The sequence below is a fragment of the Phoca vitulina genome, unplaced genomic scaffold, assembly GCF_004348235.1.
Source record: "Phoca vitulina isolate PV1807 unplaced genomic scaffold, GSC_HSeal_1.0 scaffold14, whole genome shotgun sequence".
In the NCBI taxonomy this organism is placed as follows: domain Eukaryota; kingdom Metazoa; phylum Chordata; class Mammalia; order Carnivora; family Phocidae; genus Phoca; species Phoca vitulina.
In genome coordinates, this window is record NW_022589717.1 from 2,028,378 (window position 1) to 2,047,570 (window position 19,193).

General features: G+C 34.6%; 1 protein-coding gene across 2 annotated transcripts in view; it reads left to right on the forward strand.

Annotated features, from left to right (window-relative positions):
* Positions 1 to 19,193, forward strand: part of ADAD1 (adenosine deaminase domain containing 1) — a 53,792-nt gene that overhangs the window by 6,082 nt on the left and 28,517 nt on the right. Inside the window, exons 4-8 of one of the 2 annotated variants that reach the window (XM_032412740.1) lie at positions 4,467 to 4,535; positions 9,167 to 9,292; positions 13,236 to 13,359; positions 15,267 to 15,437; positions 17,041 to 17,270. In XM_032412740.1, the coding sequence (XP_032268631.1) occupies positions 4,467 to 4,535; positions 9,167 to 9,292; positions 13,236 to 13,359; positions 15,267 to 15,437; positions 17,041 to 17,270 (720 nt within the window). The remainder of the gene's footprint in view (positions 1 to 4,466; positions 4,536 to 9,166; positions 9,293 to 13,235; positions 13,360 to 15,266; positions 15,438 to 17,040; positions 17,271 to 19,193) is intronic. The other variant, XM_032412741.1, reaches the window with a different exon arrangement.

The window sequence follows — 19,193 nt, forward strand, 5'->3', positions numbered from 1 at the left end:
AAATGCAGAACCGGTGACAAATAATATTCTTAAGGCATTCCTTCAGTATATTAATGGAAATTCTTTATATGTGATTATTTTATCAGCTGTTAACCCACCTAGGTATATCCCCAGCAATATTTTCCCAGGTTCCTTCCAACTGTAGAATGCTAGAATCAGGGTATCTATATTTTCAGGATGCGCTGTGTTCCAAGGACTGTGGTAGGTATTGGGAATCAAAAATCAAGTAAGATCTGTCCTCTACCCTCAAGAAACTAAAATGCTTTGTTGAAATTACATTAAAACATGTCTACAGAATTTCCCAAGCATCTAATTTAATTGTCAGAAAAGGATGTTTCTGATTGGCTTCTAATGATAAATACTTTTTCCCTAAGTGTCTTTAAAATGCTTAACTAGGGCTAGCAAATGTTTTGCCTGGTGGGCTACAGTTTTTAGTTTCTAAATATCTATCTTCTGCCTTCTCTGTGAAAATTAAGGTAGCACTTCCCCATCTCCACTGATGCCCCTTTTTATATTCACCATTGTTTTCTCAAAGAGTGCCAATAGTACCTTAATTATGATTAAAGGTTTTTTTAATAATGTATTTTTTCTTCTCACAGAGCCTAGTAATAATTTAATTTAATAATTCAATTAGATCACCTTTTTCTTTACATTCTTTAAAATGTCCTGAACAGCTGAGTTTAAAGATTTATTTTTCTTGTGAAGGGATATGGAAGATAAGAGCTGAGTATTCGTTTTCTTTGCTGTGAGCTTTATATCTCTGATCTATTGATTTATAACATAAAACTTAAAAACTTATTTTTAATTTTTTCAAAACGTTGAACTCATCAAAATTATTTTCCATGTGTATCTTTTCATATTTTTACATGATGTTCTTAAAGTATAATCTTATTTTTTTAGTTATACGAAGCTTCTGGCTCTAATTTTTTCAAGGATAGTGTTATTAATGATACTTTGTTAAGTTTTGAAAATCTTAACACTTTAAAAAAAAATCTTTTTTTTTTTAATTTTTATTTGAAGTAAGCTCCATGCCCAACGTGGGGCATGAACTCAATGACCCTGAGATTGAGTTGCATGCTCTACTGACTGAGCCAGCCAGGCACCCAGAAAATCTAACACTTTTTGACACAGTGATTTAAGAATCTGGTTCTAGGGGCACCTGGGTGGCTCAGTTGTTAAGTGTCTGCCTTCGGCTCAGGTCATGATCTCAGGGTCCTGGGATCAAGCCCCGCATCGGGCTCCCTGCTTGGCGGCGGAAAGCCTGCTTCTCCCTCTCCCACTCCCCCTGCTTGTGTTCCCTCTCTTGCTGTGTCTCTCTGTCAAATAAATAAAATCTTAAAAAAAAAAAATCTGGTTCTAAGTTTATTTCAATATTCCTTTTTAAAAAATCATTTAAAAAGTTTTTAGTGTAGTCAAATAGAATTTTGTAATGCATATATATAAAACAAATTTTAATATCTTAACCATTTTAAATGTACAGTTTAGTGTGAAGTACATTCACTATGTCGTGTATCCAATATCCAGAACTCTCTTCATCTTGCAAAACTGAAATTCTATACCCATTAAACAATTATTCCTCATCTTCCCCTCTCCCCCCTCACACCAAGTTCCTGGCAATTACCATTCTACTTTCTGTCGGTATGAATTTGACTATAGGTATTGCAAAGTGGAATCATACAGTATTTGTCTTTTTATGGCTGGCTTTTTTCACTTATAATGTCCTTAAAGTTTATCTACATTGCAGCATGTGCCAGAATTTCCTTCCTTTTAAGATTGAATAATACTCTATTTTATGTATATACCACATTTTTTTTATCCATTCATCCATTGATGGATACTTGGATTGCTTCAACTTTTGGCTATTGTGAATAATGCCGCTATTAATGTGGGTGTACAGATAGCTATGACATTCTGGTTTCAATTCTTTGGGTTTCATACCCAGAAGTGGAATTGCTGGATCATTTGGTAATTTTATATTTAAATTTTTTTTTAAGAACTGCCATATTGTTTTCCATAATGGCTACACCATTTTACATTCTTTTTTTTTTTTTTTTTTTTAAAGATTTTATTTATTTTCTTGACAGAGAGAGACATAGCGAGAGCAGGAACACAAGCAGGGGGAGTGGGAGAGGGAGAAGCAGGCTTCCCGCAGAGCGGGGAGCCCGATGTGGGACTCGATCCCAGGACCCTGGGATCATGACCTGAGCCGAAGGCAGACGCTTAACGACTGAGCCACCCAGGCGCCCTACATTCTTACTTATAGTGCACAAGGGTTCCAGTTTTTCCACATCCTCACCAACACTTGTTATTTTTTCCTTTTTTTTTTTTGATAGTAGCCATTCTGCTGGGTATGATGTGGCATCTCATTGTGGCTTTGACTTGCATTTTCCTAATGATTAATAATGGTGAGCATTTTCTCATGTCCCATTTGTATATCTTCAGAGAAATGTGATAATTCATTTCCCCATTTTTGAGAGGGGTTATTGGGGTTTTTTTTGTTGAGTTTTAGGAGTCCTCTCTATAGTAATTCCTTCCTTATTCACGGCTTCACTTTCCACGGCTTCAGTTACCTGTGGTCAGCTGTGGTCTGGAAGCAGATGATCCTCCTTCTGACATATCAGAAGGTTAATAGTAGCCTAATACTGTCACAGTGCCTATGCCATTCACTTCACTTCATCTCATCACACTTTAAAATCTCACATCATTACAAGAAGGGTGAGTACAGTACAATAATATATTTTGAGAGAGAGAGAGAGACTATGTTCATATAATTTTTATTACATTATATATGTTGTTCTATAATTGTTAATCTCTTATTGTGCCTAATTTCTAAATTAAACTATCAGTTGGACATATGTATAGGAAAAAACACCATATATAGGATTTGGTATTATCTGTGGTGGAACTAATCCCCTCAGATAAGGGGAAGGCTACTGTGTATCCTGGATATCAATCTCTTATTAAATACGTGATGTGCCAATATTTTCTCCCTTTTTGTGATTTGCATTTTTATTCAGTAGTGGTTTTTGATTCACAAAAGTATTTAATATTGATGAAGTTGCAATTTTTTCTTTGTTGCCTGTACTTTTAGTGTCCTATCCAGGCAATTATTGCCAAATCCGGTGTCATCATCAAGCTTTTCTCCTGTTTTCTTCTAAGTGTTTCATGGTTTTCACCGTTATGTTTGGGTGTTTGATGCATATTGAGTTAATTTTTGTATATGGGGTTAGGTAGGGGTCCATCTTCAATTTTTTGCATGTGGATATCTAGTTTTTCCAGCATCATTTATTGAAAAGACTGCCGTTTCGCCCTTTGAATGAATGATACTGGCCCCCTTGTCAAGAATCATTTGAGAAAATATGTGAGAATTTATTTCTGGGTTCTCTATCCCATTGGTCTAGGTATCTGTCTTTATGCTATTACCATACTGTTTTGATTTATTGTCACTTTGTATTAAGTTTTGAAATAGGAAGTGTGAGTCCTTCAACTTTGTTCTTTTTCAAGATTATTTTGCCTGTTTGTGCATGGTGCTTTAAAATGCAGGCCAACATGTGCAGTCATATTTTCTTTATTGAAACTATTTGTGCTTGATGAACAGGATTTAATATTTTTGGTTTTCATTCTACCTGAGCCCAGCTCTCTTGAGTAAATGGAAAATATCCATCTTTCTCTGAGTTTTTAAAGTTCTGCTTAAAGTCCAGAGTGTATATATCTAAGTATAGTTAGCCTTTGCTTAACTAACATGAGCCACAAGATGACATTGCCAGTCTTTCCTTGCTAATTCTGACGTATTCTATTCAGTCAGTATTTTGTCTTACTCAGAATTAAGTCCGGAATAGCAGTATTTTTTGCTTCCTTTGTTCTTATGAATGATTCTTGAAAGATACTAATTTAGTTGAACCTTTGCTCTTGGAAACTCTGCATTTAAACTTTTCTTTTTTGTTTTGTTTTTTTGGTTTAACGTCATGTTCTTTTTTTGTTTTTCCTGGATACCCTAACTTGGGATCTAAATTGGAAAGCCATTGCAAAGAATGAGACTAAAAGCTTTGAAAACTGAATGTAGTATCCTCCTAGGAAAAAACGATAACTTTTACTTACTAAATTTTGATAGGATATTAATTTTAAGTATTTTGCATATTATTACTGTAAATAGAAAATTGTTCATGAGCATTTAAAACAAGGTTTCATTCTAAATGCTTTTTGGAATGTGGCATCTATGACAACAAAAACTATATAGCAGCATAAGGTCAGGAAGTCCATAACTATTTATAATTTCAGTATAGGAAAGACATTTATCAAGGCTGAGCTAATGGGTTTTTGATGGCCTGGAGTTGGCAGAACTATACAGAAAAAATAATCATTCTAAGATTGCTATTGATTATAGAATAGTAAAATACTTGTTCTTTGGAACATTGAAGTTTCATGTTTGTTTATGTTGCTTTTGTTTTGTTTTGTTTTTTTTACAGGTCCTCCTCCTATCCCTGCAGAACCTGTTGTTTCACCTGAACCAGTATATGTCTCAAAAGTACATTATGGTAGGAAAATCCTTTATGATGTTCTTTTTTAGAAGAGTAACCCAATAAAAAATTATAATTCAACATATAATTAAAATATGCTTAGGTATGAATATCTACATTAGTATTTTATCATTCAAACCTGTCACACTTTTACAAGGAGGAGAATTTCCTTCTGTACTGTGCTAAAAAAGAGAAATAAGGAAGGGAGAGGAAAGATTGAAGAAATGGCTTTTTTTCTATAAAGGAGGTGGTTCATCAGTTTCATATAGCTGCTCTTTTGAGAATGCTTTGCTTTGGTAGGCTTGTCATTAATGAAAACTGATGGCTTTCTGGTGCTTAATGGTTGGGACATTTATTTTAAATCTATTTACTTTTAATGGCAGTTATTTGTCACTCAAGCTCAAGAAAACTACAGCTACAATTGCAGTTACTAATTGTCTGGTCTACCATCAGCTACTTCTGCATGTACCTTAAATTTTCATCTATAAAATGGCCATAACAATAATTATTTCATAGCATAATTATGAGGATTAAATGAATTCATACATGTAAAATACTTAAATCAGTGCCAGTAGATGCTTCCTAAATAGTAACCTTTTATTATAACACTTTGTCATATTCGACATTGTGTGATGGTATTTGTATACTTTTCCTATCGGATTATGAAGCCTCTGAAAGTCAGGAAATTATTTCTACGTGGCTTACATAGTAGTTAACACTTCAGACTTCCAAAGTTTAGAATACTTACAGAAATAAAAGGAAAATGAGCTTTTCTTTCTCTTCTAGGTCTGGAGATTAGGGTTTAAAAACCAGCTTTATGCCTATTCAGACTTGGTTTGTCCATTTTTTTTTTTTAATTTACATTATCTTTCTAAAACAGAGAAAAACTGTGCACATTTGTGAGCTTGTTTGGAGTAAAAGGCCCAGACCAGGGAAAATAGGCCTATTCAAATGGCAAAATTTACCAAAGTTTAATATAGTAATTTGATCTAACAGTCATAAGAATTGATGAAAAGAAGGGAAGTGAGGGATGAATCCAGCAGTAATCATCCCTGAATATGGGAGAGGGCTCTAGTCTGTCTTTTCAGCCTCTGTGGGCAATTTCAATGAATAGTAGGACAGAATCTTGGTCAATGACCAACAATATGGATTAATATTACCCTGAGAAAACAGATCAGTCTGTGAGGAAGAAAGAAGATGTGGTTAACAGTATGTTTAAAGAAATACATGATTAGAGTCAAGTTTAGTAGGCTCAGACAGGAGTCAAGTTGTCAGAAAACGGAGAGCAAACCTCATCCTTCAAGCTTATGGGTAAACACAGGAGTTGGATGTTGTTGCCTTTGAAGAAAAAAGATTTGAGACCCATAATAATTTCCAAAACATATCCTGTTGGGCCAGTTATAGAGTGTATCACTATTTCACAGCCTGTCTGCTTTGTTCTATTTCTAAGTGGACCACATTTCATTAAAAATAGCAATTATTTTGGGGTGCTTGGGTGGCTTAGTCCATTCAGGTTTTGACTCTTGATTTTGGCTCGGGTCATGATCTCCAGGTTGTGAGATGGAGCCCCGCATTGGGCTGCATGCTGAGCATGGAGCCTGCTTAAGATTCTCTCTCTCCCTTTGTACTTCCTGCCCCCCCCCAAAATTAAACAAATAAATAAAAATTTTTTAAAAGTGATATTTTGGCTCTGAAGATAGGTTCAGGTTACCCATGATACTGAAGATCACTTGAAATTAGCTACTCAAAATCAAAGAAATGGTGTTAAATGGCATTATGTATGTCATATTTTTATCTTACCCTTCATTTTCAGTAATTTGGGAGAACATTTTATTTCCTTAATAGCCAGGGTGTATGTATAAGGAAAATGGTATTGCACTTGCTTTTTATTCTTTTACATGCATTGGTAATAAGAGATACATTTAGTAACTGAGACTTGGTTATACTCACAATATTATTTCTTCAACATTGAATTAAGATCAAGAGGTATACTGGTATGTTGTTAAGTCCCAGATGTTCTTTATGATATTTAGGTGCAACCTTTAAATGTGTAGCAGAATATTTTTTTTGCCCCATACACAGTTCTTTTCATTTCATTTTATTTTATTTTACTTCATTTTATTTTATTTATTTTATTTATTTTATTTATTTGACAGAGACACAGCGAGAGAGGGAGCACAAGCAGGGGGAGTGGGAGAGGGAGAAGCTGAGCGGGGAGCCCGAAGCGGGGCTCATGACCTGAGCCGAAGGCAGACGCTTAACAACTGAGCCACCCAGGCGCCCCGCCCCATACACAATTCTTGTTCTATACTAATCTCAGTGTGTTTTTCTACTCTATATCATAACACAGTACTTGCTAATTATATATGACATGATCAAACAAATTATGGTACATTCATTCTATGGACTCATTAAGAAGGATGAGGTAATACTAATGTCTACCCTTGAGTGATGTCCAAGACCAAGTAAATGCAAAAGGTGCATTTTAGCATGAACCAGTTTTTGTTTTTTAAAGTTATATATATTTATAGATTCTCAAAATTTCTATTAGAAACTGGTAACATTGCCTGCATTTGGTGAGGGAACTTCTGAATGTATATTTTTATATTGCTGTTTCAGTGAAAAAAAAGTTAAATTTGGGGTGCCTGGGTGGCTCATTCAGTTAAGCTTCTGCCATCCCAGCTCAGGTCATGGTCCCGGATCCCAGGATAGATCCCTGCATCAGGCTTCCCAGTCAGCGGGGGGTCTGCTTCCCCCTCCGACCCTCCCCCGTCTTGTGCTCTCTTGTGCTCTCTCTCCCCCTCTCAAATAAAATCTTTAAAAAAAAGTTAAATATCATTAAATGGATACTGCTTCTTCTGTATCATGAGTTTTTGGTGATACGCAGAGCCAAGTTGCTGAGTACTTCTCGTATTTTTACTACGTAAGGAACAAAGACTAATTTATACACCACACATTGATGGTTTTGTTATACCAACTTTAGTGAAATATATGCTAGTATGCAATTATAGTAATAATTGGCACCTCCACATTATATGCTTTGTGATAAGATAGAAGAATATAGCTATTCATTCTTTTTTCTCTCAGAGCTTCATTTTGTGATTAATTTTGTGATTGTTCACATTATTCTTGATCATGTGAATTTGTTTTTGCTAAGAAGAAAGCATTACAATATTAACAGAAAAATTAAAGTTTAACAAATATAAACAAAAGCATGTAAGTGGCCTAACTGAAATGCGTTATGTCCCATTAGCAGAATGTTAGCTTAGATTGCTAACATCATACTTTCATCATTTGTGTGCTTTTTTTAATGTAATGATTATTAGGTAGGTAAAAATGATTTCTGTGAAAATTATAGTTATTCATTTAATATATAATGGATGACAGCAAAGTTGTTTCATTGGTTTTTTTCCTCTAAAAATATGAAATGGACTGCGAACCGCTTGATAGACTACTTAGCAACCATCATGAAACATCAGGAACTATCAGTGGCTTACAATTAAACTTTGAGAAACACTATATTAGGTGATTCTGCGACCTCTCATTCTCTAGAACAATGGTTCTTCATTAGGGATACACAAAGCAACAAATGGCCAGGGCCTTACCCAAGAATCTTAATTTTAAGCTCTGTCATGTTTTTTTAAAAAAAGAGAAGAACCATGGGTAACTTTTGATGTATATTCTTGGTTATAAACTGTTCTCTAGTGATCCTAGTTACCTAAAACTATCTTTATCTCCTTTCAAAGTTTAGGACTTTTTTAGTGGGAACATGGAATATATCAAGGGTCTAAGTGCTTTGCAGTAGTTCTCAGTGGGGCAAATACTAAGGAGTTTATTTTATTTTATTTTATTTTTTTAAAGATTTTATTTATTTATTTGACAGAGAGAGACAGCCAGAGAGAGAACACAGCAGGGTAAGTGGGAGAGAGAGAAGCAGGCTTCCCGCTGAGCAGGGAGCCTGATGCGGGGCTCGATCCCAGGACCCTGGGATCATGACCTGAGCCGAAGGCAGATGCTTAATGACTGAGCCACCCAGGTGCCCGTAAGGAGTTTATTTTAATTGTCACAGTGTTGAGGGAAGACTACTGGCATTCAGTGAGATGTTGGTTGGCAATATGGGATAATCCTATTCAAAGAAATGACTTGTGTCTTGTATGACTTTTGAATATTTCATTAAATGTAGATCAATAATTCTCTAATACGTAGTAATAAGAATTTTTTTACAAGTTTTCCATAAAACTCAATAATACAGGGGCGCCTGGGTGGCTCAGTCATTAAGCGTCTGCCTTCGGTTCAGGTCATGGTCCCAGGGTCCTGGGATCGAGCCCCGCATCGGGCTCCCTGCTCTGCGGGAAGCCTGCTTCTCCTTCTCCCACTCCCCCTGCTTGTGTTCCCTCTCCGGCTGTGTCTCTCTCTCCCTCTGTCAAATAAATAAATAAAATCTTTAAAAAAAAAAGCTCAATAATATAGTCTTTTTTTAGATTGAATGCTTTAAAATATCAATCATGACATAAATTATAATTTGCTCTCCCATATCTATAAATTACAAACTCACTCAATTGTAATGTTATATAATAGGAATAATAGAGGCCTCTGGGAGAAAGCACCATGTTCTTCAAATTCATATTCCATTTCATTTTTTTTTCCAGAAGGAAGACATATTCAGTATGCAAAGATTTCACAGATTGTTAAAGAAACATTTAATCAACTAATTTCCAATCATTCAGAATATCTGAAATGTAGCAGTTCCTTGGCTGCTTTTATAATTGAAAGAGGTAAGTCCAGATATTTGGGATGTGTTGGTTTGTAGAACAACTATTAAATATCCTAATCATTTGAGCTATATATAGTAGTATTTTAACTATCTTTGACCCTTTTTACAATGGTGTTGCGTTGATTGATTTGAAGTGGCCTTTTCTAGTGGGTGTGGATCATTAAATACAAAGGCTCTCAAAGTTAAAGTATACTAACCAGAAACTAATGGAGAACTGCAGAATGGTAAAATGCCTAACATTTTAAACAATAACTCTGTTGGAACTACTACCAACCTGAAATCTAATTTTCATTGTAACAAACATTGAGAAGGTCTAGATAAAAATGAACATATTTTCTCTTTTAAGTAAGAAAGGATTACAATATGAAAAATCATGAAACTTTTTTTCTTGTGCGTTTTATGATATGATTCCAACTACATTTTATCTTTTATTTACCCTTTAGTGTTCTAGGTTGATCATTAATTAAAAGTATTTGGATTTTATATTCATTTCCGAGTAAGATATTAGAGATGATATAAAACAAATTTGAGATTTGGTTCCTATTCTTAAGGAGTTTTTATAATTTAGGTGGGGAGAGAAGATATATGTAGATATGGATATCTATATATAAAATCTTTATGTCTATAGATATGTTTCTTTGTAAAACTATATCTGTTTATATATATATCTATATACAGATACCTATATATAAAATTATTTTCTGTAATCCAAAAATGCATGAGAATTCATAGATAGTAGAGAACTGATAGAGTGAAAATCTTTGGGTACTAAACTTTAAGTGTTAATAAGACTTGGATAAATAGAGGAAAGGACATTTTTAGAGAGAGAAAGACATAAAGGAAGAAAGCAGCAATGAGAAAACTTTATGGAACAATGAGAAATTTATTACTAGTGCAGAGAAGTATATATATACAGGGGTAATACAGAATATGCTTAGGTTGATAAGATGTTACCAGATTATGGAGTCATTTAAAATCCAGTCAGAAGTTGGATTTAATGAGATAGATAGTAAGTGGTGAAAGACTTTTGGTCAGGGATTGATACAGTGCTCTAATTGTTGGGAACAGCACGAGACTTAGCTCTGCTACTTACATGACTTTGGGCATGTTATATACTTAACATCTCTCTGCTTCAGTTTTCTTCTAACTTCTTAAAAATAGAAATAATCTCTACTTCATGGAGTTACTAGGATTAGATGTGATAATATAAATAAAATACTTGGCACAGTACTTGGCATTTAGGAAAAGCTTAAATTACATTTGTAATGATTAAAGTAAGTTGATGTTTAAGCAATAATTGCCAACTTTTTTTTTTTTTTAAATACTACGAGGATTGGGCCTGAATTAGGGAATCATAACTTAGGTGACTGTGATGGAGCTGCTTGTGTTAGAGTTGAGACAGACATGAATGAATAGGTAAAGAAAATTTTTTTTAGAAATTGATGTGATAAGATGAAAGTGACAACAAATGATAGATGAAATGAGATGAATAAAACATAACATTTCAGGTTCACATAGAGAACGGTGTTTCCATATACACTGGAATGTGGAAGCTGATGTAAAGTTGTGTGAATAGCATGGATGAGAGTAATAAATCTGGTTTAGAAACACAGTTGTGAATGTGGGGTGGGGAAAGACTGAGTAAAATCAAGTACATATTCCTGGAGTAACTCACACAATCAATACATACTTAAAATGTATTAGAAACCTCAAATGGGTATTCTTCACTGCCCAGCCAGCCTGTGTCTACAGTAGGGTTGATCACATTCCCTGAAATGTCCATTACATACTTTCCTTTGTCCTCAAATATCCTACATCCTCTTCTCCATCCTTGCTTTCAACTAATGGCCATGCCTCATAATTTTTAATTGTGTCTGTAAAAAGCTGTCAAATCAAAACTTTCTTCTGTTCTCTGCCACCAAATCTATGTAATTTGTGCTCATCTTCTCTACTGTGAGTGGAAGAAGGATCTTTCCTCATCATTTCACTTAAATTTTGGTTCCATTCCCTCTCATATCTTGATGCATTCCTTCTTTTGGTTATCCCCTCTTTTTCCTGCATTATCAAACTAGCATCTCCCTGAAACATGGCAGGTCGAGTTACAGAGTTGAAATAGAAACTGAGTTTCTATTTATAACTCAGAACTTTACATCACCATTCCAGAGCTTACACTGACACTATATACTTTTACCATCACCATCCCCTCCTTACTAGAGCAGCTACATTTGTGATAATGGAACTTTTTGTTTTTCCCATCTAATTTTATTCCTCCTCCAGCTTTCTCCATCTCAGTAAATGGCATTTCCCCAGTTGCTCAGACAGACGAAAAGGCTAAGTCCTTTCCCTAATACCCTACAATTTATCTCTAAGGTTTATTATGTCTCCAAACTCTCAGATCTGATTATTCTTTTCCAACCACCCTTCATTACTCAAGTCTTAAGTCATTATGTCTTCAGCTTCTTGGACTTATAGCATTCTCCACATAAAGGAGTGATCTTAAAATGTAACCCAGTATGGTTTTTCACTCCCTTACCCTCAGTAGCTTCATCATAGCTCTTGGGTAAAATCCACAGACTCCTTAGCATGGTTTTTGATGCTTAATTTTCTAAACTCATCTTATGCCATTCCCTTCACTCTTTCCTGGAGTGGCTATACTGGTCTCTCTTTGCCCAGGGTCTGCACAAGCTCGCTCTTTTGACTCCAATACCCTTTACCTCACTCGTGCTGCTCACTCTTCATACTGAAACTTAAATTTCAATTTCATAAAGAGAGATTCTGCAGCTAGTTTGCATGAGGTAACCTTCCCCCCATTATTCTTTACATTGGCCCCATATTTTTTTTCCTTTAAAGCACGTATCAAAGTTTGTGGTTTGTTTAGTCTTTTTCTGTCTCCTGTTGGAAGCTTCATGAGGGCATGTCTTGCTCAACATTTTATTCCTAGCATCTACTTTAGCACCTGGAACTTTGTTTGAAAGTCTAAAATTAGAGATTTTTCTGAAATCATCAACATGGAAGTAAAAGAAAAAACAAGAGGAGAATATTCTAGAGAAAAAAGAGCAATGAGCTTAGTGACTACACTACAGAAAGGCCTCATAGGATGTGAAAGGAAAAAAGAATTGTGTAAGGAAATCTCAAATGGGGTACAGCAAAAAGTAAATGGAGCAAAACTATTAGAAAAAGAATAAGGTGCTTTTTTTCTTTAAAAAAGCAGTTTTAGGGGTGCCTGGGGGGCTCAGTCAGTTAAGCATCTACCTCCGACTCAGGTCATAATCTTGGGGTCCTGGGATTGAGACCCTCATCGGGCTCCCTGTTCAGTGGGAAGCCTGACTTTATTAATTTATTTCTTTGACAGAGAGAGACACAGTGAGAGAGGGAACACAAGCAGGGGGAGTAGTGGGAGAGGGAGAAGCAGACTTCCCACCAAGCAGGGAGCCCGACACGGGGCTCTCTGCTCAGTGAGGAGTCTGCTTCTCCCTCTGCTCCTCCCCCCTGCTCTTGCACACACACTCTCTCAAATAAATAAAAAATCTTTAAAAAAGCAGTGTCAGTAGAACAGAGAAACTTTGACTTGTAGAGAATTTGAGTGGATTAAGAAAAAAATAGAGCCACTACAGATAACTTTAAGGCAGAAGTAGAATGGCAAATGAAGTCTCTAGTTAGCCAAACATCTAGATGTAGAAGAAATAAATGCATGTTTGAAAACTAAGGATATCTGATGATTTATTGATTGTGGCAAAATTTTAAGTGAACTATTTTAAAATAACTTTTTTATTGAAATATTATTGAGCTATTAAAAAAATTGGTTCCTAGAACTCTTATTTGGAACTGTGGAATTTTTCCATCTTTTTGGTCAATATAAGTAATTTTAAAATGGCAAGGTAGAGGTTGAACATAGGGAAGAAGGAGGTCAAAATAACCTGCTACTGTTAACCTTTTCCTTTCAGCTGGACAGCATGAAGTTGTAGCTATAGGCACAGGTGAATACAATTACAGCCAGTGCATTAAGCCAAATGGAAGAGTGTTACATGACACTCATGCTGTTGTTACAGCAAGAAGGTCTCTCCTTAGGTAAGGTAACATGTATATTTAATGCCACCAAATATTAATGCTTTCAGCCCAAAGTAACCACCTATCAGTATCTTTATTCACAAATGGAATTTTACTGATCATTGAGCCATGGATATGACAATCTTTCCATGTCATTTTTGAAAACCTTACAGTAACTGCAGTGTCTATAATCTGTGGATTTTAGTGGCTTCTATTATCGAGACCTTATGAACTCAGTTTTAAGAGTTCTACAACTTTTTTTTAATATACCATCTTTATTACTGATCAAAGTAATTGGAATATATGGCTTTATATCTGGACCAAGTAGGCTTGGTAATATTCACCCCCCCCCCCAAATTAGTCATATTTATCCAAAGACATTGCCAGAAACCAGTAAGTTTCCATTTATGAGGTCTATGCAAAGTTTACTATATAGCAGAATGTAGATATGGTATTCTTTTTTTTTTTTTAATTAAAGTATAGTTGATATACAGTGTTATACATGTTAATGTTCAACACTCACTACACTCACTGCCATGGTAAATATAGTCACCATCTGTCACCATATGATTGTTATCACAGTATTACTGATTCTATTCCCTGTGTTATACTTCTCATCCTCCTGACTTGTTTGTTTTATAACTATAAGTTCGTACAGCCTGGCAGATCTCAAAGAGAGAGAAAAGGGCTGAGGTGAGCATACCTAGTTTCTTTTCCCAAATTCTTCAGTAGTCACTCTGCTCCTTACAAAAGAGTAAATAGCAGGTAGGAGAGAAAAGCCAGGAATGTTACTCCTTAGAAGTCCCTTCATATGAAAAGTGAGAAATTTTTCTTCTCTAGGATCCACCAGATTTTGGTTCTGTTAAGCCATTGAGCTTACTTTTTATAAAACTTTTTTATGGAAATTTTCAAACACAAGTTAGAATAGGATAATGAATTCTATCATTCAGTTAATCAGCATTCTGATAACCAGTATCCAATGATCATACCCAATTATCAGCGTATCTAGTTATCAGCATTCTGCTGTTCTTATTTAACCTATGCATCCTCACTTTTTGTTGATGGTATTTTCTTTGGTAGAGTATTTTAAAACAAATTTAGACATTATTTTGCCTGAAAAACTTTAGTACATGTCTCTATAAGGAAAGAATCATATAATCTTAAAAGGAAAGGAAAGTTTTTGAGAAATCCATGAAGGTAATGCAAGTCGTTGTCCTCTAATCCTCATTGGTGCTTATTGAATTATTTGACCTCTTTAAAATTACCTCTTTTATGTTTATTTCTTCCCATGCTTGGCCCTATTATATGCTTGTGCTGAATTTTCTTACTATTTCTTACTGTTTCTGATGAAAGGGCTAAAATCATGTTTTTTATTTAATAAGCAAAATAGTATTTGTCCCCTGATGTGATTAGTATTAGTTTTTCAGGAGATTTGTTTCATATCTTAGTATAACTTATGGTCTTCATTGTATTGTTCTTGTACTTCTATGTTTTTGTCTTTAAAACCACTAAGGAGCAGGAACCACAGTTGTTGTTTGTCTGAAAATAGAAGCAAGGCAGAATTTTGACACTTCAGGTAGGAGACTGAAAGCAGAACTGTCTGAGAACAAAGAGAGGGATCAGTAGAGAAATGGGTCTTTTGCAGGATATGACAATTGAGGACTCAGATGTGAAATGCATGGATGAAATGAGTAGTCCAGGAATGGCACTTTTAGGCAGATCACATGTCAGACTGGGCTCCAGTTGAGGACTTCTTACAGGATTTAATGCTTCATTAAATAAGGTTAAAGTTATTTTTGGAGTTCTTATCAATATCAAAACTTTCCACATGGGGAGGGACATTGCTCACAACACATATGAATATGACACTTAAGATAAATAACTTTAAAATTTTATTACTTGATAAAATTATAACCCTTTTATTTTAGGTACTTTTATAGACAACTTCTACTCTTCTACAGCAAAAATCCTGCTATGATGGAAAAGTCAATATTTTGTACAGAACCAGCTTCTAATCTACTCACTCTCAAACAGATTATCAACATTTATCTCTATATGAACCAGTTGCCTAAAGGGTCAGCTCAAATTAAGTCACAATTGTAAGTATCATGGAAGTTGTTTTTAAAAGCAATCAGGATGGCTGTATCATATATTCTGAATCCCTACAACAATAGAACAAGTAAATTCATATCTGTTCGTATTCTCCCTCTGGCTTGAGGTGTTATTTGTGGCCTGCTAGAGGGCCACTCAATCAGATCTGATCTATTACTACTCAATCTGATCTATTTCTCCTTCTCCACTTCTCCCCTCCACTCAATCTGATACACTACTACTACTTAAATATTTCCATGTACTCTACCACTTTCTTTCTATGCTGTTGAAAATTTTTTTCTTTCGAGTTTTAAGGCTTCATAAATGTTAGGAAAGCATGGATTTATGCACTCTCACATACTAATACAGGAGCTAAGAAAAATGCAGTTTGTTTTTCTGGTCAATTTGTAGCCAAAACTTCATTATCTTGATGAATGGGTAGCATCAGCATGAAATTTAAACAGTACAGACAAGCACAGAGGAGAAAGCAAGTCTGACTATCTAGAGATAACCATGGTTAATATTTTGTTACAAATTCTTCCAGTTACACCTTTGAAAACAAGGACAAGGAGGGTTCCTGGAGAAAAAATTCAGGACAAATGATTTTACATTTAATTTTTTAACATTTTATTGGAGAAGAATCTTGAATACAAATTGTCAGGGTTTTTTTTTCTTCATTATCTTTGTAGTTTTTAAAAATTTTCATACAGAGAAAGAAAATAACTGTGGTAGGAACAAAAATTAGGTTTCCATTTGATTTTAAGGGACATAAAGGCAGTAAAAAGAATTTATCTTTGTCATAAGGTCTACATATGGTTCATTTCTCTTTGGTATTAATCTTGTGGAACCAAGTCACTCCATTCCTACCTTGCTTTAGTTTTGCATCTGTTTCTGTTACTAGAATTAAATGTACACTGGCAAGTTAGACAGGTTTGAAAACAATTCTTAAGTACATATAGATTTTATTTTGTCAACTTTGTTTTTTCTTTTTTTATTATTATGTTAATCACCATACATTACATCATTAGTTTTTGATGTAGTGTTCCATGATTCATTGTTTGCGTATAACACCCATTGTTCCATTCAATACATGCCCTCTTTAATACCCATCACCAGGCTAACCCATCCTCCCACCCCCTCCCCTCTAGAATCTAGTCAACTTTGTTTTTTATTTTTTAGATTTTTTATTTAAATTCCAGTTAACATACAGGGTAATACTAGTTTCAGGTGTACAGTATAGTGATTTAACACTTCCATACAACACCCGGTGCTCATCACAACAAGCGCACTCCTTAATCCCATTACCTAGTTCACCCATCCACCTGCCCACCTCCCCTCTGGTAACCATCAGTGCATTCTCTGTAGTTAAGAGTCTGTTTCTTGGTTTGCCTTTCTCTCTCTTTTATTCCTTTGCTCATTTGTTTCTTAAATTCTACATATGAGTGAAATCATATGGTATTTGTCTTTCTCTGACTGACTTTCACTTAGCAGAATACTCTCTAGCTCCATGCATGTCATTGCAAATGGCAAGATTTTGTTCTTTTTTATAGCTGAGTAATACTCCATTGTGTGTACTTTGTTTTTTAAAGGAAAAAACTTTCCTTTTTCTAGGCGTCTTAATCCACATTCTATATCTGCATTTGAAGCCCATGAAGAACTGAGTCTCCATGTGGCTGTTGAAGGCAAAATTTATCTGACTGTCTACTGTCCTGCAGATGTTGTTAATAGAGTAAGCAGTATGTCCTCAAGTGACAAAATGACAAGATGGGAAGTGCTTGGTGTACAGGGAGCATTGCTGAGTCACTTTATACAACCAGTTTATATCAGCAGTATACTTGTTGGTAAGTGGGATTTCCATACCTCCTGGCGTCTTTCCCTAAGTAAATATATTTTATATCAGTATAAAATCAGATTTTGCATACATGATCCTTTATTTAAGGTAAAAAAACACATTCATTGTTTCATTGAGCTTTTCATTTCATGGTAACTTGTGATCATACTTGGCATAATATGACTTCTATCTTATCATGAGGAGAAGAATTAATATTTTAAATTAGCCAGTTAGATGTATTATACCTTGAATGTACACTTTTGTTTGCACAATATTTAAATTTTTCCCCTTTCTTTTGGAAAAAGATGTTTCCTTCAACTTCTCAAGTCTAAAAGCTTATATTTAATCCTTAAAATAAGAAAAATCTTAAATGCCCATTTGGTTTTTTTGCTACCTTTTTCATACCTTTGGTTATGATCTGGATCCTTTTAATTTGTCAAATGAGTAGGAAGTAACTAGAACACAAGATAAATATGAATTAGTAATTTACTTCTTTGGTGGGATGTATTACAGAATTATGTAATTATATTTGAACTGTTTTTCAGACATTATGTCAATAAACAATTTGGGGGCTCATTTGTATAGTTTTCATAAAGCCCTGAGTGTTGCAAAACTTTAATTTACCCCTGTGAAATACTTTAAATACTACTGTTACTTGGTTCTTCTTTGCTTGCCATTAATTTTTTATAACAATTGCATGTGTAAGCTTGAGATCCTCATATGGGTAATAATTTTGTTTTCAGGTGGTGATATTTTCTGTTTTTTAAATTGATTTTTTGTTATTTATATATTTTATACCCATTTCTTAGGAATTTCTCTTACAGGTAATTTTTCAGTTCCATGTGTATATAAGATGCTATTTTTGTTTGGCTTTAATAAATTGTAAAAAGGAAAAGATTTATTTTCTAACATTAAGCTTATTTTCTTAGTATAGAAAATATATTACTTGATTCACAATTCAAAGGATTCAGAAGGGTTTTCAGTGAAAAATTTCCCTCCCATCCTAGTCCCCAGGCACCCATTTTTCTTCAGTGGCATTCGTTGTTACTAGTTTGTTGTTTTTCTTTCCAAAGATAGTTTATATTTATAGAAGTAAATGCATATTCTCTTTTTTTTTCTTTTTGTATTTTGTATGAATAGGTAATACAGCTCATACTTTTCTGCATCTTGCTTTTTTCATTTAATAATGTATCTTGGAAATATTTCCATGTCGAGTATGTAAAGAATTTCCTCATTATTATTTGTGTCTTACTGTATGGTATTTCTTTGTATAAAGGTATCATAATTTAACCACTTGTAGGTTGAGGGAATTTTAGATTGTTTTCTAATTTTTTTCAGCTAGCAAAATGCTATAGTGAATGACCTTTTTATATTTGTTATTTGCACATGTAAAAGTATATCTGTCTCTAAGATGAATTCCTGGAAGTAGAATCACGGGCATGTATGCATTTGCAATTTTGAAAAATGTTGTTAAGTTACCCTCCAAATCATACTCCCATTGGTAATATATGATAGTGCCAGTTATTCTTACCCTCAAAAGTAGTTACTTCTAAATCTACTTTTTCCAAATATATATTCTTTTTTTTTTTTTTTTAATTTTTATTTATTTGACAGAGAGAGAGCCAGTGAGAGAGGGAACACAAGCAGGGGGAGTGAGAGAGGGAGAAGCAGGCTTCCCACGGAGCAGGGAGCCCGATGCGGGGCCCGATCCCAGGACGCTGGGATCGTGACCTGAGCTGAAGGCAGACGCTTAATGACTGAGCCACCCAGGCGCCCCTCCAAATATATATTCTTGTAGATGATACATTTCTTAGATTTAATTTGCTTACTAAATTTCTTTGGATTGTTTTCTTTTAGTCAGGTCTGATACTTTCTCCAGGCACTTAAACTTATCTCAATCTCCTTTAAGAAAGGCTCTTTTTTTCCTTGAATG